Here is a 20,014-nt window from a genome sequence, read left to right as displayed (position 1 = left end):
TAAGGAATACTGAGACGAAATAAAATGTGAATATGCAATAATGTCAACACAAGTACATGGGAATACTGAAGAAAATGACATGGAATCATTTAAATAAATCCTCTGTCACGAGGAAGTACACAAAGTTCATCAAACACAAAAGGAAACTTCAGATTATTTACACCTCTGTCGTACATCAAAGGTTCACATCTGAAGGGTTTCAGGGTAGTTTTGACATCAAGGATGCTCAGATGCAGAAGTTTTTTCTGTGAAAAGAGTTTTTCCTTTTCACAGTCCTGTGCTTTTGGTGATGGAGGCGCGATTGCAGTGCGCAAATAATGGATCCTTAATTAATGGATCCTCAATAGCGCGCAAATTAAAGTATCAGCAAAATAATATGTAAATCGCCCTAAAGTGCTCTACATCCACAGTAAAATCAGAGTTTTTGTCGGTAGAATGTGTTTATTTTGCGGAGCAGGTGCAGAAAGTGCTCCGGTCTCCCTCCCGGTTCTGACCGCAGCTTCCCCTTTAATCCGCGGGGGGATGACATCAGTGCGGCCGGGCGGCAGAGGGGGGAGCCGGGGAACGCCATTTTCACGCTCCGCGCAGTCCGCCAGTCCTCCAGCCTGTTCGCCGGGGGGGCAGCCGTCACCTCACCGCAGCCGCCGTCTCTACGGGCAGTTCTGCGGGGCAGTTCCGGGCATGGACGCAGCGGGCTCTGGGCTCGTCGTGCAGCCGGGGGAGGCGCTCTGATCTCGGCGTGTTGACGCGGTTAGCTCGCAGCTAGCTGCCCCACATCAAGCGGCGGGTGGATGCGGTGAAGCCTCGGTGGCGACACGTCTGACAGCAGCCCGGAAACACCGCTTCCTTGCTCAACAGAAATCAGCCACACGCCACCGGAGAAGGATTCTAAACGGAGGAGCGGGTTTATCGGGACTTGAAGCGGGGAGAGGAGCTTTACCACCGGGCTCTACTGGCAGCGGATGTCCCGGAGAACGGTAAGCATGGCTGCGTCTATTTCCTGGAGCGCTGTCATTAGCCAATTAACGATTCGCGACCATTTTCACGTCTTTAAGCGAGTTTCTTGAACGTGACGCTCTGCTATAAGATCCACAGTTGACTCAGTTAAATTAAATCATTCACACGACACTGATTAACGGGGTTGTTTTTTTTTCCATTTTGCGGCCGGTGTTTACGATTCGGTTGCGGGGATTAGACGCTGCCAGCGGGCAGCGGTGTGACAGACAGGGAGGCACCGACTGGTTCTGCAGGTTAATCCGCGGCTGGAACCGGGATGTCCCGGTAAGGGGGGGTCGTCATGTGATGATCCGTGCCTCCGTTCATTGATATTCACGGCGGGCTGGAGGCTCTGAAAGCTGCCTGTGTCTCGGCTCTCTGCTCACGGAGACACTGGAGCTCAGTGTGGGACTCACAGCTGGGGGGTCTGGGGGGTGGGGGGGCTTTAAAACACGCCAAGAGGTGAATATTTCTCCCATGTTGGAGACAGTCTGAGCCCCCTGGAGGAGCCTGTTGTCTTCCATGCTTCATCCACCCAGAGGAGCATCCATGACAACCAGCCTCCCAGCCTCCCAGCCCTGCCTCCCCCCTCCTCCTCCTCCTCCTCCTCCTCCTGGGGAGGGAGGCTTGTTGTTGTCCCACACTCCCCTCAGGGGCTGTTCTGTTGCTGCAGAAATGTGAATTTCACTGCGGTGCAGTGGGGTTTTGTTGCATTGCTGCACACTTTAGGTTTTGTCTTGTCGTCCTCGGCCCCTGCTGCTCCACACCGGGTCCCCGCCTCCGGGGGTCTTGACATGGAAGCGCCGCAGCGAGGCTGCCCGGGTCCTGCTGATTGTTCCTGTCATGAAACCATCCGTGTGGCAATCAGCATTCACAGTGGGAGAACAGGAAACTGATGTCGGTCTGGGCAGCTTGTTACGGCGACGGTCAACTGGAAAACTACCAAACCGGAGTGACCCAGGAAGCCTCATTTTCACCTGTTTTTCACTATGATTGAGCTCAAGCGTTTTGGGAAAGTTTTGCCATGGGAGCTGTTTGCATTACGTGTTGTTTTCACCCGTTTACATGACGACGGAGCGTTTTCAAAAAGCTCCACCTTGGGAGCTGTTCTCAGAAAGTTGCGTTTTCAGCAGCTGTCTTGTGAACAGCCTCTCCGTCTCCCTCTCTCACTTCATCTGTTCGTCTTCTCGAAGGTCCTTTTCCTTCTCATGTTTCCAGAGAGCTCCGTCTCCAGCATCACTTGTCTGATGTGTCCCCTGACTGTCCCCAGTTGAGGTCCAGACTGTCTCATCCGTCTGTCTCGGTACTGTTCAGTCCTGTGCAGGGTGGCACGGCGCTGGAGCCAATCCCAGATCACTGTGGGCTGGGACAGGTGGGGACAGGTGGGGACAGGTGGGGACAGGTGGGGACAGGTACATCTGGACAGGAGGACCACATACTTTCACTCCTCAAGGCAATTTTGAGTCACTATCAAACCTCACGTGAACGTTTCTGGACCGTGGGAGGAATTGGTAGTGTCAAAACCACAACAAGACCAAGACTTTAAGGGACTGAGACTGAGTCTCACAGCAGGACTGTGGAGCAGAGTTTTCCCGTGTTGGTGGAGGTTTGCTGGTTTGTTCTCTTGAGTTTTAAGTGGGCGTCTCAGCAGCAGGAAAGATGTGGTCTTCGGGGAAGATGACTTCTCATTCTCATCTGTTTTCCTTCTAATTTTTCAGAGGTCACGATGAAGCCTCTGCCGTGCCGCCGTATTTTAAAATCAAACTGCTTTGAACTGACAGTAACAAACTGACCGATCAGAGGGATGTTTAAGAGAAAATGATAATGAACTGCAGCCCCCAAACCTTTCTTCTGTTTTTATTTTTAAATAATGAAGCAGAGAGTGTTTGAAGAAGAGTTTTTCAATCTTTTTGGAGCATTTTTTTCATTGAAATAAATCACAAAGCGCATCACCAACTGAAAATATCCGACATGTTGCTGCATCGCTTCTCTCCACGCTTCACTCACCTGAGGAGTATTTTATTTGCAAACCTGTCAAAAGACCTATTAATGATCTGGAAATGAACTCAGTCATTGTCTTTGGGGAACGTTAGATAGAAGAGAACAGATTCATGAAAAGAAAAGCAGCATAATGGATGATGCCACACGGGTTCTCTCATGTGGATTCCTGGCTTCACGTCGGTGTGAAAAGCAGAATTCAGCAGTGACATGATCAATCTGCCAGTCCTGAGCCGGCAGAGACGCCCGGCCGTGACTTATCAACGGCAGATTACAATCAATCCATTTTCAAAGTTCTTTTTTTTTTTTGATCAATTAGGTGAAATTGGGCAACATTCCAATGGAAAAGCTGAGAACCTCTCAGGGCACAGCAGAGCTCTGCGGCGCTGTCTCTGCTGTCCCTGGTTCTGTTGTCTCTGCCGTCTCTGTGGACGCAGCTTCTTAAACTCGTCCAGTGAAACGATACTTTTAATCTGAGCTCTCTGCCGCCTCGCCGGGTTCCTCCAGACACATTTCACTTAATTTAATCTGAGATCAATTTCTATCGACATCTTTGTTCAAACTTGTATTCATTTAATTCAGTTGCACCGCTGACTTTACTCTGAAAGTGTCTTCCTGTCTCCATCTTCCTCCTCTTCCACGTCCATACATCCCCGTATCGCTCTTCCTGTGTCTCCATATTTTCATCTCAACCTCCGTCGTCCCTTCTCTCTTTCTCGCTCATTCATCTTTCTATTTCTATCCTTCACATTTCCAACTCTCTACTTTCTCTCTGTTAATATTAGTTTGTCTGTTTTATGAATCCACTTTTCAGTTTTTTGACTTTAAACTTTGCCTGGGACGAGCAGGAAGTGGCTGAGTTCATGAATACCAGTCCTTCTTGTCACTTCCTGGCTGAGCGGAGTCGGCTCGTGACCGGACGCTGGCTCAGCCGTCTGGTGTGGTCACATGATTCCAGCTGCGTGGAAAAGTGAATGGGGTGAGAGCCTGACGCCGCGGAGCGTCTGGAGCCGTCAGCCGCCGCCGATGGACCAAGCTTCAGGTCTTCCGCTCGGCGTCAGACTGAATCTGTCTGTGAACGCTGGAGGGAAGGCCGGCGGTGAATTGGTTTGAAGTGGGGTTCTCAACCTGTGGTCCGTGCCCCCTTCAGGGGCCAGCAGAGAAGGGCCAAGTGCTTCCTCGAATTATTGGTGCACGATATCTTTTTTTCTTCTTCTTTTTTTAAACATATTGAGCAGTCTGATAAGTAAAACTGGTCCAATATTAACAGCTGATGTTTGTTTCTGTCTGATTCCTGTTTTGAGTGGAGGTTTGGGCTGCATTTCGTTGGATTTCTAATTAAAACTTTCCAAGTTAAACTGTACTTCAGTGGAGCTACTTGCTCACAGTTTTAAAGTTAACCTGAAACTCACAGTTTTTGTTTAAAGCTCTGGAAAATGAAGAAATAATTACTTCTCCATGTTCAGTCTTTACATGGTTTTCAGTGGACAGAATCATCAGAGAAAGGTGTTTTCATATCAGTATTGATATCGGTAAATATTGACTGATGACCAGAGCTGCAGCATTATTGTTGGATGTCGGTTTTGGTCACAATGTTCAGATCGTTATTTAAATGGACGGGTGGATTGGTTTACAGTGACTGTCAACTGTAAAACAGGATCAGGATTTGGACCAGGACCGGGATCTGGACTGGCAGTCATGGCGCTCCGGAGGAAAACATTGTTCTGTCCACTGAGCCTGAGCAGAACGATCCCCATGGTGCCCATGAGCAGCAGCAGCAGCAGTGTTTCCGGCGCTCGAGAGTTTTCAGAAAGTCGTGTTTCTCTCTCAGCAGCTCTGAGCGCCGTTCTCACATAAAGCCCCAAAATGAACCAGAGTTTTGTGTTTTCACTTGACGGTGTTGTCGTGTAAACGGGCCTCAGACACTTTCTGGTTCCTCGACACGTTGGTGACATTTTTCCCAGACGAGCAGAACTTGGTGGAAAAGACGAAAGCAGGTCGTTTGCAGCCCCTCTTCACGTCAGACCGCTTCATTCTCAGCGCCATCTACTCGCTTCCTGGTGGAGGTTTGGTTTCTATGACGACCGCAGGGCCCGGCTGCGGTGACCCCGTGTTGACGGTGAACGCCGGCGTCTCTTGAGTGTTGGTTTGCTCCTCTCTGCTGAAGCCGTTGGGACTGGGAGGGGCGGCGCGTCGTGGCTGTTTTCACGTGTTTTCCTGGGTTTGCGTGGCGGTGACCACCCTGCCCGCTCTTCATTCCAGACGAGCAGAAAACAGGTCGGACCGCCGCCGCCGGCTTCCAGTCACGCGGTCCGGCGAGCCAAGCTATGTGGGAGGCCTTTCCCTGCTCTGGTCTGATGGGCGACCGACTCCGGCACCCCCCCGCCGCCGCCCTGTGAGCCGAGACCCGGCCGACGGAGAAATGAAGAGTGTGTTGGATCGGAGGAGGAAGAAGGTCTGGTGATGTCTGTCACTTTCACTTCTCCATGCAGACACGGCGCTCAGCGGAAACCTCTCTTCAGGATCGACCGCACAGCAACAAAATCTCAAGTTTCATATCGAGATGAATGATTTTAATCATCAAGCTCATCACTTTACTCTTTAGTGGACATTTTCCGAGCTGCAGTCTGTTAAAACTGATCCGAATGACGAGGCTGAAGGTTTTTATCTGCTTCAATGTCTGTGAGGGCCGTTCCTGAGAGCGCTTCATCAGGAATGTTTCACTGATCTGATGAGTAAAAACCTGAGAATGTGTTTCTCATGGTGTGTTTCCTCGCTGGGCACGGTATCGGCCCCGGGCAGCTCTCCCCCTCCAGATGCTCTGCAGCTCACGGTTCTCTCCTGCTCCACTCTGAAACAGGAAGTGTGAGGCGGTCCAGGATGAGTCTGCCTCCTTCACGCCGTTCCGCCGCATGCGGGGTCGATCGGTCTGGAGCGTCAGGCGGCGCTCAGGGACGCTGCGGTTACAGCCGCAGGGATTTATTAGGCTGCTCGCTGCAAGTGCTGCCGAAGCGCTCAGTCATAATCCTCTTAAGGGTGTGTGTGAGTGTGAGTGTGTGTGTGTGTGTGTGTGTGTGTGTGTGTGTGTGTGTGTGTGTGTGTGTGTGTGTGTGTGTGTGTGTGTGTAACGAATACCAAGCAAAGAAAGTCGGGCACTGAGGAGTTTTAGCGTCAGATGAAAGACGTCGAACATGTTTCATATGTTGAGTTGTTTCGTTTTATTTCTGGATTGGTTTGAAAGCAGATTTAAGGATGAGCCCAAACTTTAACCTATCGGTGATGAAACCCTGAAACCCCGGAGACCCGCTGCCTCCGCCTGAATCCAAACCGTTGAGCAAGGCGTGTTGTGACCGTCGGTGTGACTGTGTCGCTGCTGCCGGCGGTGTTGATCGGAGCAGGAGACGAATCCCTGCGAGGCTCCGAGGTCAGTAAAGGTCAGAGGATGGTGACTCTGATGGAAACTCAAGGTCGAGTGTTTGACCTTCAGTCTGCTCGTGTTCGGTGGATTCATGTCTGACTCAGCTCATCAGTATTTTTATTCTCTATCAATGTTTGATGAATATTTTATCTTTATTGATGCTTTGAGGATTTCCATTAGAACAGGCCTCATTTACATGATTATTACTTGAACACTTTGGTTGTGTTTTGGCGGGTCTATTTACACGCCGACAGAGACCTGAGCTGCTGGAGGTGAATCCTGTCGCCATGGAAACGGTGAAAAATACACCTTTTTAAGAAGGCTTCGACTCTTATCTGAGTGGAAACGTAAAAAATGCTTCATTCCTGAAGCTGAATGGTTCTTCTGAACCTACAGACAGTATCATCACGTTCTGGATTTGTGAGGTTTCATTACTGAACGACCCACAGCTCCCCTAGTGGCCTGGATGGCCAACTGCATCATGTGTGAGCGGAAAACTAACCGTGAAACTTTCCTGAAACCAAACGTTTTCTTTAGAAATGCTGTCGTGTGAAGGGGCCTGACAGTGTGTTCTCCTGCAGGATGCGTGAGGACATGTCCACCATGGTGTGTGTGAAGGAGGAGGAGGATCCCGGGGAGAAGCTGTCCCAGGACGAGATCATCTCGCGGACCAAGCAGGTGATCCAGGGCCTGGAGGCGCTGAAGCAGGAGCACCACTCCATCCTGGAGGGCCTGCTGGGCACGCTGCGCTGCCTCAAGCAGGACGAGGAGGGCGTGCTGGTGGAGGAGAAGTCGCACATGATCCGCAAGTCCCTGGAGATGCTGGAGCTGGGGCTGAGCGAGGCGCAGGTACGTCTCTGAGCAGACGGACGCCGGGAAACTGGTTCGCACCGGCGGCGGCTGCTGAGACACGCCTTTACCGTCACTCACCAGGAAAGCAGAACACACACAGTTCAGGGTTAGATGTGTCTGTGTGTGAGAATAAAGCGAGGAGAGGTGAAAGGGATGGAAGGCCAGAAACAAAAGGGTGAGGGTTTGATGAGCGCCGTGACTCAGCGATGAGTCAGCCTGACGTTCCTCCTCCCTGCAGCCGCTAATCTCTCCTGTTCACCGCCGAGCTCTCGTCTCCCGCGAGGTCCAACACGTTGAACATGATGCTGCAGATCGTCTGTCTTCACCACACATTCTGCCTCCGACGCTCTCCCACAGTGTTCCACCACATTTCTACTCCTTCTTTTGTTTTTCTTTTTGTTTCATTCTGTATGTTTTGCTCGTTTTTTTGTTTTTGCTTTTTGTTTCTCTATTTTTAGCTTTTGTCCTTTTTCCTCTCTGGCTTTTTCTTTCTGTTTTTCTTGTTTTTTTGTTCCGTTTTCTTCATAGATGTCATCCTGTATTTTTGCTAATTTTTGTTTATTTTTACCTTTTTCTCATTTTTTTCTTTATTTTAGTTTTTCTTACTTTTTGTTCTTTTTAGTTCTTTTCTTATTTGTTTTAATTCTGTCTTTTTTTGTAATTTTTTTGTTTATTCTTTTTGTTTCTTTAGTTTTTGACCTTTTTTGCTTATTTATGTTTGTCATTTCAGTTTCTCTTGTTTTTTGTTTTTTAGTTTTTTCTTCACTGTGTCATCTTCTCAGTGAATTATTTTTGTTTTTTTGCTTCTTGTTTTTTCTTTGTTCTTTCAGTCTTTCTTTTTTCTTGTTCTTAATTTTTTTCCTCATTGTTTCATTTAGATTTTTTTTATTGCTTCTTCATTTTTACTTTTTTCCTTATTTGCTCTTTTTTGTTCATACTTTATTTTCTTTATTTTAATTTTCCTTATTTTTGCATGTAGTTCTTCAGTTGACCCCTCGGTGTTTTATTGCCTGACCGTCATGTTTCCCGTTCCCTCCGCCTCTTGGTTTGCATGTCGTCATGTTTGAAGAGCTGAATGAGCAAAACGGCACCAGTGAAACTCCCGATCAGTGTACTGGTGACTGATGGGGGATCCTGGCTCCGCCCCCGCAGGTGATGATGGCGCTGTCCAGCCACCTGAGCTCGGTGGAGTCGGAGAAGCAGAAGCTGCGCGCTCAGGTGCGCCGGCTGTGCCAGGAGAACCAGTGGCTGCGGGACGAGCTGGCCGGCACGCAGCAGAAGCTGCAGAAGAGCGAGCAGAGCGTGGCGCAGCTGGAGGAGGAGAAGAAGCACCTGGAGTTCATGAACCAGCTGAAGAAGTACGACGAGGACCTGTCGCCCTCCGTGAGTGTCCCGCCGCAAACCTCCAAAAATCTGCAAATGGAAGACGAGCAGAAAGTATTCAATCAATTGAACGGTTTCTAAAACTCCCAACATAGAACCTTTTTTTCTATTGTATTTTATGACTGTGATATAAAAAAAATACTATCGTGTTAAATTCTGTCAGATTTGCTGAGATCAGGCTCTGGGAGGCAAAAGAAGCATCTTTAAAATGGAATAAAAAGACTCAATTCCAAGTATTTCATAAAGAAATGTCCTGAATTCATCAGCAGTGAGTTCATCTGTGAGGCGTTCGAGTGCACCTGGGACGGATGACGATCCCGGGCCGATCTCAGATTAGAGCTGTTTCACTGGCACCTCTGTGCACGTTTCAGAAAGTCTCAGAACCTCCGATCAAGAATTTCAGTTATGCCTTCAAAAGTGGAGGAAAAAAAAGACTCAGAGTCTCAAAGTCTGCTTCAGATTTTCAGCGATAAAAGTGAGGAATCCAGGAAGGAATGGAGAATTTAAAAGAGAGGCCCACTGTGTGACTGATTCCTGCCTTTTGAAATATTTTTCCTAAAGTAATTCTGATTAAACTGACGACGCTGTAATTACCCCCGTCTGCCCCCCCAGGAGGAGAAGGACTCGGAGTCCAGTAAAGAGACTCTGGACGATCTGTTCCCAGACGACCAGGACGACCCAGCCCCGGGCAGTAAGTGTCTCACACACACACACACATACACACACACACACACACACACACACACACACACAGATATTCACAATGTTAAAAATATCTATCGAATTAACTAGAAACCAACATAAAGAAACAGAATGAAAAGAAACTCAATGATGGAAACGGTGCAGAATCATTTAATTTAAATCATAAACAGTAAAAAGATAGAACACCTGAGCGACTACAGAACTGAAGTAAGAAGGAAATAATCCTGTCCTCACTATCAAGGAGTCAGACTGACTGATTAATCCCACCTGAGGGATTTACTGAACCCGTTTCTGCCGCGTCCAGAGAAATGTCATCTTAAGATCATAATGCCGTCTGTTTCTGAGTGAAACCAGGTTGAATTTGATTGACAACCGTTAATTTCTTCTAAAGAGGAAGAGAACTGGAGTTCGTCACACTGACAGCGTGATGGAGGAGAGAAAACCTCTGAGTGTTCCTCATTCATATTCAAACGCGTCTTTCATTGAGATTAGAGTGTGTGTTTGTGTGTGTGTGTGTGTGTGTGTGTGTGTGTCAGATTAGCTCCTTCCTCTCTGAACACGCTCTCGCTGCCTCTACGGAGCTTTCTTTCTCTGGTTTTGCTCCTCGCCGTCGGCAGCAAGGCGATAACACCCGACAGCTCTGCTCTTGATTGAGTCGGCCTCAGGCGCCTTCCTCTGCAATTATTTACATTTCATTCATTCCTTCATCCTCCTGAAAGCCGCTGCACGAGCAGCATCGACCGCCGCCGCATTCTAATACAGCGAGCAGGTAAAGCTCTCGAAACCAAAGACACAGTGAAACGTCAGAGAAACCAAGAGAGACGGGTCAAAGGTCGTAGAGCATCCGGGACCCTGAGAGCTCGGTCCTGCTCTCCAGCTGTGCGTCACTTTTGACCCATTTCCTCCTGGAAACAGCTGATTTGAGTCGAGCGGAGTATTTCAGTGTGAATGCTTGTTTTCTGTCCTGAGGACGGCGTGGTTTGAGTCAATAGTCCTCGTGTAAAGTGAAGTGATCTGTGTCTGCAGTCCAGCAGGCTCACGGCAGCGCCGCGGTGGCCGCCGCCCAGCAGGGGGGCTACGAGATCCCCGCCCGTCTGAGGACCCTCCACAACCTGGTGATCCAGTACGCCTCGCAGGGCCGCTACGAGGTGGCGGTGCCGCTCTGCAAGCAGGCGCTGGAGGACCTGGAGAAGACGTCGGGACACGACCACCCCGACGTGGCCACCATGCTCAACATCCTGGCCCTGGTCTACAGGTAACCCCCAGGATCCGGCCCCTCCGGCGGCGCCGAGCGGCGGCTGCTTCCCATTCCTTCCCCAGATTCCAGAGACAAGATGAACTGTCCGCAGCATTCAGCAGATAACAGCAACATGCTGCTTCTCACCTTGTTTTAGCTCATTTCTGACCTTTCATTCCGGCGTTTCTCTCGGCTGCCTGTGATAGTGACTGCCCAGCAGTCTGCGTGTCGCCCTCGCCGCCCCCGTTTCACCGTGGGAACCGCTGCGAGGCGGTTTCAGCAGCCGGGATGTGACGCCCGTCTGCGTTTGCTTCTGCGTTCCAGAGACCAGAACAAATACAAGGAGGCGGCCAACCTGCTGAACGACGCTCTGGCCATCAGGGAGAAGACGCTGGGCAGAGACCATCCAGCGGTGAGTTCATCTGCCCCTCCGTCTGCCTCGCCGCTCCGGGTGGAACGGTCTGCCGCCGGGTCACTTCTGCTCCACGACAGGAAGCGCCAACATGGAAGGATCAAGCAGTCAGGCTCCCATCAGCTACACTGAAAGAGTAGATTTTGTAAATAGTGATAGAAGTTGCTGAAAATGTTCATCTGCTTGACAGTTGCATCGTTAGAAACGGGTAGAAAGCGTCTGATTCAGTGGAAAAATGCACTAAAACTGACTTGTGTTCAGGCGGTATCCACACCATACAGTCCTCCAGCCTTCTCTGGTTTCTGGACCACCGTCGTCTCACCAGGCCGCCTGAGCAGCTGCTGGAGGGAACTGCATGTTATCTCTGATGTTCTAGATGATTTTATCGCCTGGAAGCTTGAAGGAAAACCTCGAGATGAGCAGAGCCACTCCATGGAGCGAGTGAGCCGTCCACCACTGGTTTTATTTTCTGTTTTCATCGCCTTCATCTCGCCGCCGCACAGCCCCCCTCCTCCGTCCTCCGTCCTCCCGCATCGGGAATCAATGAAATTCATTTCCAAGTATTTTCCCAGCCCCCCTCCAGGTAACTCATAAAGCCTAACGGAGCCTTATATCATCATTAAGCAGCCTGTGAAGAGAGCAGGGCGCTGTTATCACCAGGATTTCTCTGCTTCGTGTAAACTGGGATGAAAAGAACTGCCGACTTTCTGCTTTTTCAATATCAAACAGTCCAGACTCCAAACACCCCGATCAATACAGACACCAGTACTCACAACAGTCTGACACTCACTGTTTATATACTGCTGTCGTCTCTGAATAAACAGCTGTATTTTATGATTTTATGGATTGTATTTAACCAAATTCAATAAGGATTTTTTTTGACGCATGAGCATTAACCTTTAGCCTCTTACTGATATTGATATGAGTGTTTAAATTACATTGATCCTCCCAAAAAAGATGAACAAATACATTCAATATTCTCAATATGGTTATACATTATGTATTCCTGTCATCAGTGAAAAAAGGACCGTGACGTTTCAATTTTAAATCCTTTAAATCTTCTGTTCTGAAGGAAAAACACGTTTTCTTCTCTCAGTAGCTGCAGAAATACTATAAACGCCTTCAGTCACTTTGTTTTGCACCTGATTTACACAAAAATTCAGAGCTGATAAATAATTAAATCCACCTGCTGAGGTACCAGAGTTCTGGTTGTCATGACAACCGTCCCCACAACCCTGAAACCCTGAACCATCAATCATTCATGGGTGGTTGTCCTTGTGTTTAGCAGCAGCGTGTTTTCACAGCAGGCCGAAGCCAAATAACACGCCTTCCTCAAACATTCTGAACGACAAAAACCAGAAGCCAGGCGGCGAGCTGCGAGGGTCTGATGAATAATTGAAGGTCGTCGGTGCTGATGGAGCAGCAGGTTCTCTACCTGTGTGAGGATGCACCGTGACCGGATCCGTTCAGTGGATGACGGACGGAGGAGGGGGTTCCAACTGCTGCTGCTTCCTTTATATTTTAGGACGAGCTGGAAGAACGGAGCCAGACGTCCGGGGAGGCCGGGAAACAAAGCGTCGGCCGGTCGGAGGTTGTTTCAGGGTGACGTCCGTTCGTTTAGTTTCTCTTTGCCTGGAAAAATGTGATCAGAAACTCCATCGGTTTATTAAAATCTGCACCGATGTAGATCTGGAAAATCAAACTGAAGCTCACTTCCTGTCCTCCTTCCTTTCCCTCCGCTGAGCCAGCCGTCGTCCTCTTCCTCTCCACCCTCCTCTTCCTCAGTGCACATGTTGGAGATTCAACACTCGCCTGATTCGGATCAAATAGTCGGATCAGCGGCGCCGCGTGGCCGAGCCGATCAGCGGCGCCACGGGGAGTCTTGCGGTTGCACTCGGGTGAAGACGAACCGGGTCCCGGCGGACGCCGCCGTCTGATCGATGCCTCTGTGTCTCCGGCAGGTCGCCGCCACGCTCAACAACCTGGCCGTCCTGTACGGGAAGAGAGGGAAGTACAAGGAGGCCGAGCCGCTGTGCAAGAGAGCGCTGGAGATCAGGGAAAAGGTGGGTCAAAGGTCATCCAACAGTAGGCGCCTGGTGTTGAAAGAACTGGTTTTTCTTTTTCTTCTCATGAACTCCAAACTTTCACTTCCATGAAGTGAATTTCCCTGTTGGACTGAATCTGCTTCCTGTTTATGTAAAGTGTTCAAACACTCTCATGACTCGGTGTGTTTAAAGGCAGCAGAGTGAACGGCGAAGCTGTCCTCCCTCCGGAAATCTACCGAGCAGACAGTCAAATACTCCATTCACCCCTCAGTTAATGTTTCTTCTCCTTCTTAGACGTTCTGCACCAATAGATGTGGAGTTCTGACTGTGATCCGTTGGCTGTTTACAGCTCAGCTGAGCTGCTTTAGCACCAGCAGATAGTGGAGGCATTTTTTTCCACAGGACAGGATTCTCGAGCCAAGTGAGGAAGTTCCTGGGTTTATTACCAGCCACACCTCGCCTCTTTTAACATCTTATTAATGTTTGTTGAATATGTTAAAAATATGTTCAAATTAAAAACAAACTGCATGATGTAAGTAACGCATATATTTACTATGAATACGATATATTATTGGAAATGTATTGAACATGGCTGTTATTAAATTACTAGAGCCCACCGATCAGTCACTCTTCCCATAAACCAGCACAGCAGTAAATGAACCTGAGGACCAATACAGGTATCAACCATTTTACCCAGTAACCATCAAACCAACCACCCAACTGACCAACAGTCAAACCATCAATCAAGACACCATTGAATCAGTAAACACACCCGCCTGTGATTGAACTGACAACCGACACACCATCTACCCAGAACACCCTCCACCCAGCCATCACACCAACTATTGAAACTGTCAGTTTACCCAGAGACCAACAGACTCCTCTCCTCCCTACCACCACACCCGACGAACCACCGACAAGCCAGCCAAATGACCCCTGACCCTGCGGGGTGAGGTGACTTTGCAGCAGTTGAAGCTGCAGATCTTGGTTCGCAGTGCAAACCTCAGGGGCAGTTGCTAGTTGAATCCCTCCCCCGCGTGGCACCAAGCTTAACGTGATCAAATAAAAAGTTTGAAACATGATTATCCACAGTTGAAATAGCGAAAGTGAATGTAAGCACCGTGCACGTGGATTTGTGCGTGCACGCCTCAGAATGAGGAGCTCATGTGTCTGAAATAAAACTCTTCACACACGAGGACGCCTTTAATCTCCTGTTGTGCTCCCTCCGTCCTCCCGCTGGCTCAGGGATGCGAGCGGCGCCATTGTTTCGCCTCGCCGCTGGTTTCGTGCCGCAGAAGGCGTCGTTCTCTGTTGTGAGCGCAGACCGCCGCTCGCCGCTCCCTGGGAGCAGAACGTCAGCTCCGGTTAAGCTGAGCGGTTTCATTTTCTTCCTGCTACTTAAACTCACTGGATCATCCTCTGGCTTAAGCTGTGAGAGTTTACCCGCTCGAGGTGGCGCACCGCCGACCTGCTGACTCACAAAGATTCGTTTCCTTCACGCAGCTTTGCCTTTTCTTTTCTTTTCTTTTTTAAAGTAGAGTCTCTGAAAAATTCAGCCCTCGACAGTTTGGTGGGCATCAAGGAAACTGAAAACTGGCATCAAAGCATTAAAAAAGACCTGATTTTTGGAAATATTCAGAATGAAAAGTTTAAATATGGACATTACTTATTGTGAATGTTTGAATATTTGGTTTGGATTTGAAGCAGTTTGCTTCTAAATGTTGCCGGACAGGCATTTATTATTTGACTGATTATTTGACACTGTGCTGCTGCACATGAGTTGAAATTACAGTGGGATGGAGGGTAAAGGGCAATAATAAGAACACCAGACACTCCAGGTCAGCTCTAATAAAGCTCTGATCTGTAAGTGTGTTGTGGAGCCTGTGAACACCGTTTCTCTCAACAATACCAGGTAATAATGATCAGTGTGCGGGCTTCTGGTTGGGCTACATGCATTGTGTAGTGGATCCAGGACTCTGTTAGACCTCTGAAGGTGTGCTGTGGTATCTGGCACCAGATCCTCCAAGTCCTGGAAACTGTGCTGTGGAGCCTCCAGGGATCCGTTTGTTTAGCGCGTTCAGCAACGCTCGCTTTGAATTGAGAGTCGAGGGATTCGGAGGCCAAGACCTCAAACTGGTTGTTGTTTTCCTCAAAGCGTTCTTTAAAGAGTCGGGGAGCCGAGTGAAGCCTTCTGGGAATACTGTTGTCAAGGCAGTGTTGACGTGGTCTGGATCAATGCCTTGGTAGGTGCTCTCTGTTAATTTAACATCCAAGGCGAAGTGTTTGGTTAAATTCAGGCAGAAGCAGAGGACCTGGAGCTTTACCTTCATTAAAGGCCTCGTTTCCCAGAAACGGCGACAGGTTGCCGCTCGTCCGGTGATTCAAGGCGGCAGTAAACACAGTCGCTTCCTCAGTGCTGCGCCGTCTCGCCTCAGGCAGCCGTGTTTCCAGGGAAGCCGAGCATCGGGACAGGACTGGCTGACGTCCTTTTGGTGGCTCGGCTCTGATCACAGACGGGATGCAGCGCTGAGACCCCCCACAGAGCGCTAAACTGAACCAACAGACCCCCAAAGGTCAGGCGACAGGCTGCAGGACTCACGTTTTGACAGTGATGCTTCTTCAGGCGTCCTGAGTTTCATGGCGATGCCTCTCGGCGTTCTTCTCCTCGGGGTTCAGCGTGGCGTCGTTTTTCAGGGATTTCATGCAGGTCAGCAGTGCGTTTGGCGCAGGTCCCGACCCAGAACCAGTCCCTGCACTGGCCTGGTTCCCGATATTAGTGGCTAAATTTAACACATGTGAAAGTGCTTCATCAGCACCAGTTCAGGGTCGAAGCAGCTTGGCTACGGGTGAAACACTCGTGGGGTAAACACATGTGTCCTCATGGAAGTTCAGAGCGATGCAGTTCAGCTCCAGTGTTTGAACTGGGGGAGGAACCTGGCAGAAACCAGGTGAAAGGTCGACTCTGCAGACTGGAAGCCGTCAGCAGCAAGATATGAAAACATTCAGAGGACACACACATCAAACATAAAACATCCAGTTACCAACAGAAGCTATAATCCAAACAGTCTGGGGTGATTGTGTGTGTTTTCCCCACATTGTGCAGACCTCCAGCTGCTAACATGATCGATTTAAGAGGACTGGTCTGACAGTTTGGTTCAGAAATCAAATGTCTGCAACACAATCTCATAATTCTGTGTTCAGACTGAGCTTGGGGTTTTCCAAGTAGTAGTTTAAGATGAATGAAATGAATGTGAGTGGATGTGAAGTTTGTTTTTCCTCACTGGAAGATGAAGAGGCGGTCTCGGGGTAATTTGCCACCCGGGTCCTGACCAGTGGACCAAATGGTCGCTTCACCACATTGTTGTCTAAATCTGGTCCCGAGACACAGGTTAGGTTGTCTAAAGCTCCCGAGCGTCTGTTTATTTTAACCCCGTCTCCCCCGTCCCCCCCTTGACCCCCTCCCAGGTGCTGGGCAAAGACCACCCAGACGTGGCCAAGCAGCTGAACAACCTGGCCCTGCTGTGTCAGAACCAGGGCAAGTACGAGGAGGTGGAGTACTACTACATGAGGGCGCTGGAGATCTACCAGACCAAGCTGGGCCCCGACGACCCCAACGTGGCCAAGACCAAGAACAACCTGGTGAGAGGGACGGGAGACGGGGACGGGGGGGTCAGTGTCTCACTGTGGTCACAGCACTGATGAGTCCAGGTCAAACCGTCAGGAGAACACGTCAGTACTTCACAAGTGTTGGGATGATACTGTTTCTGCACATCATTCAGTCCAGATATCGTTATTACAACCGTCACGATGACTGATATTACTACTGAAACTAATTCTAGCATGATCCATTATCCATCCTTACACTTCTTGGACTGCAGTTAATAGTAGTATTACAGATATAACATTTACTGATTGAATGACCACTAGTATTAGAACTAATCATAACTTTACCTCAAGACATCCAGGAATAATACCTCTACTACTTCTACATCTACTATAGCTAACTAATACCATTTAAGTTACTTTTATTACCTCCATCACTGAAAATGCTCTATTACTACTACTAACAGTAACTCTAACCCTACTGCTACTACCTGCACTACTTCTACCATGACTTGTGCCTTTGTTACTGCTGACACAATACTCCTGCTGCTCATCAGACCCCCCCCCCCCCCCCCCCCCCCCCCCCCCCCCCCGACTGTCCATTTTTAAGAGAGATCTTAAAACATTTTTATTCATTGGCTTTAAATTCAGCCTGAGACTCTGCTCCTGGTGTTTACTGTGTTATTACATGTCTTTTATTGTTTTCCTTGTTGTTGCTTTTTATCTTGCACTTTATGTGTTTATGACTTCACACAGCAGCTGTTGTTTTAAAGGGCTGTAGAGATAAAGCCGAGCTGAGCTGAGAACCTCTACTACTAACACCAATACATATACTGCTACCAATAATACCACTAATCCCAGTACTTCCACTAGTACTACTACTAACACCTGAATGGTTAGTGCTCGTCCCACGGGACTGAAGCGTCCTGTGTTCCTGTCCTCGTCCTCTTGCTGCTGGTCTGTTGGGTCTGAGGGGTTTTCTGTCCTCTCGTCGTCTCCTGAAGCGGTTCTGATCCCGACGTTCCTCTGTCCTCCAGGCGTCCTGCTATCTGAAGCAGGGGAAGTTCAAGCAGGCCGAGACGCTGTACAAAGAGATCCTGACCCGCGCCCACGAGCGGGAGTTCGGCTCCGTGGACGGTACGCCCTCCACACACCACTCACACACCGTTAACACCCCGTGGCTTCGATCCAGAGCGGCGGTTCATTGATCCGGCGGCTGCTTCGCAGCGGCCCTCATCCAGAAGGTTAATGCAGCCGAGCCGAGCCGGGGAGGCGGCCGTAAACAAAAACAACCTTTAGGAAGGAGAAGAAGCCGTGTCTGAGCTGAGGGACTTTTAAAAGCGGAGTGTGTGTGTTTTCTCTTTAGATGAGAACAAACCCATCTGGATGCACGCCGAGGAGAGAGAGGAGCAGAGCAAGGTGAGCTGCTCATAACCCCCCCCCCCCTCCCGGTGTTAGGTTCCCATCCTCCTGCCAAGTCTCCCGATCTACCTGGTTGTCTGTGGACTTACTTCCTTATTTCAGCCGTTTATTTCGGTCCATGGGAGACTTTATATTCGCTGTTATCGTCCTGTTTAACATGGACGGAGGAGGATTAACAGCTGCTGAAGCGTCTGACTTTCACAGCTCCCAGCTAATTTCCCCGCAGTTTAAAAAGAACAGAAATCCTTACCGGCTCTAATCCCACAGCTCAATACTCCATGTTGTTGGTGTTTCACGCTGCTGGCTGATTGATCGGTGTGTCCAGCCTGCAGACCTTCCTCTAAACACCTCTGTCTCGCAGGGGAAGCCCAAAGACGGCTCACCTTTCGGAGAGTATGGAGGCTGGTACAAAGCATGCAAGGTGGACAGGTGAGTCTTTTGACTTCTATATCAAAATATACTGATACAATACATCTGTGGCCACTAGAGGTCACTGTTTGACCACAGAAAGCTGCTACAGTACTGTAAAAAAAACCTCCATTACTGATGTATTTAACTGACAGAGCGAGAAAAACATCTCCAAAAATAAAATATCCTCAGTAGAAATTAAAGTGAGAACAGAAAACAGAAAGAAGGCTGGAAAATACAGTAAATATCTGCACGAATCACTGGAACGGTCTTTATCTGCTCTATGAAGCGCCGCTGGTATCGCAGACTTGTGTTTTAGAAAGCAGTCAGAGATGACAACGACGCGCTGCGCTGACGTTTCTGGTTCTGGTGGTTCCTGCAGCCCCACAGTCACCACCACCCTGAAGAACCTGGGCGCCCTCTACAGGCGGCAGGGGAAGTTCGAGGCGGCTGAGACCCTGGAGGAGGCGGCCATGCGCTCCAGGAAGCAGGTGAGCCGACAGAAACACTCCGGTTCCGGCTGCAGACGAGACGAAGGCTGTGACGTCTCGGCGATTCCGGCAGATATCTGTCAAATGACGGATGAAGTGACGGAGCGGAGCCGAGAATAAAGGTTCAGAATAAACGTTCAGACAGCAGAAGGGAGTCCGGTAACGTGACTGCGCTTCGTGTCGCCGTCGTCCTCCTGCTGGTTTGCTTTTCCTTCTTTAATAATGAATGAGTGAGTGAGGAGGGCGCAGTGGAGCTGGCGCCCGTTTGAAGACAGACTCTAAATGTCACTCAGGTTTTCAGCGTGTCTTTTTAGTTCAGGGTGGACTGACCGCTCCAGTTCAGCCTGAGAGGCCCGGACCAGGAAAACACAGCATTTATAACCTTTATGTTCAAACTTTGAAGTTTTCTGTGTTCTTATATGAAGCATACATGATGGAAACGTTGATATTTTCACAAAAACAAATCATTTCTACTGAAAATTATTCAAATCTCAACGTAAAGCCAATTTTAATGAAACCTTCTGGAGAAAAAACAAAAATTGGCTTCAATTAAAAATATTATTGATCTCGATTGGAGCCTCTCATGGGCCGGTTTTGGTCCACGGGCCTTATGTTTGACACCACTGATTTACTGATATTAAGACCTCGATGTGAATCTGTTGACGACGAGCTGCTTTTATTTGACAGCAGGACGCTGCTGTGGAGCCTCAGAGCAAAGCAGAAACTAAACATCAGGACTGCGTCAGCCTGGCTGAGGAGTCAACTCATGAGTTGACAGAAGCTTCTGGAACAGCAGCTGCTGGACGAAGCTGCCGTCACATCTGGACCGGGGCAGAAAATGATCAGGCTGAGACAGATGTGATATGTAGTCCAGAAAATCCGGCACTTTCCTCAGAGCTGGAGGAGGAACCTCATTTCTTGACCTGAGTGGAGGAATCTCAGCAGCAGAAGGATAAACGATACACTCTGTCTGCAATTCAGCATCTGCAGAAGTTACTCGTGAAGTGATCATTAGTTGTGCTTCGTCTTGGAGTGTGTGCGTCAGCT

At 49.1% G+C, this 20,014-nt stretch overlaps 1 protein-coding gene across 3 annotated transcripts in view; it reads left to right on the top strand.

Moving 5' to 3' along the window:
- Positions 1 to 532: 532 nt before the first annotated feature.
- The window catches only part of klc1a (kinesin light chain 1a), a 37,392-nt gene continuing 17,910 nt past the window's right edge, over positions 533 to 20,014 (top strand). For 2 of the 3 annotated variants that reach the window (XM_030116433.1, XM_030116432.1), the window contains exons 1-12: positions 533 to 977; positions 6,994 to 7,261; positions 8,417 to 8,647; positions 9,260 to 9,338; positions 10,376 to 10,604; positions 10,911 to 10,998; positions 12,960 to 13,061; positions 16,509 to 16,682; positions 17,684 to 17,783; positions 18,013 to 18,065; positions 18,430 to 18,497; positions 18,859 to 18,967. In XM_030116433.1, the coding sequence (XP_029972293.1) occupies positions 6,995 to 7,261; positions 8,417 to 8,647; positions 9,260 to 9,338; positions 10,376 to 10,604; positions 10,911 to 10,998; positions 12,960 to 13,061; positions 16,509 to 16,682; positions 17,684 to 17,783; positions 18,013 to 18,065; positions 18,430 to 18,497; positions 18,859 to 18,967 (1,500 nt within the window). In that variant the 5' untranslated portion in view covers positions 533 to 977; position 6,994. The remainder of the gene's footprint in view (positions 978 to 6,993; positions 7,262 to 8,416; positions 8,648 to 9,259; positions 9,339 to 10,375; positions 10,605 to 10,910; positions 10,999 to 12,959; positions 13,062 to 16,508; positions 16,683 to 17,683; positions 17,784 to 18,012; positions 18,066 to 18,429; positions 18,498 to 18,858; positions 18,968 to 20,014) is intronic. The other variant, XM_030116434.1, reaches the window with a different exon arrangement.

The sequence above is a fragment of the Salarias fasciatus genome, chromosome 19 (genome assembly GCF_902148845.1).
Source record: "Salarias fasciatus chromosome 19, fSalaFa1.1, whole genome shotgun sequence".
NCBI lineage: Eukaryota > Metazoa > Chordata > Actinopteri > Blenniiformes > Blenniidae > Salarias > Salarias fasciatus.
The sequence above is the reverse complement of the archived record's forward strand: the minus strand, read 5'-3'. Positions and strand labels throughout refer to the sequence as shown.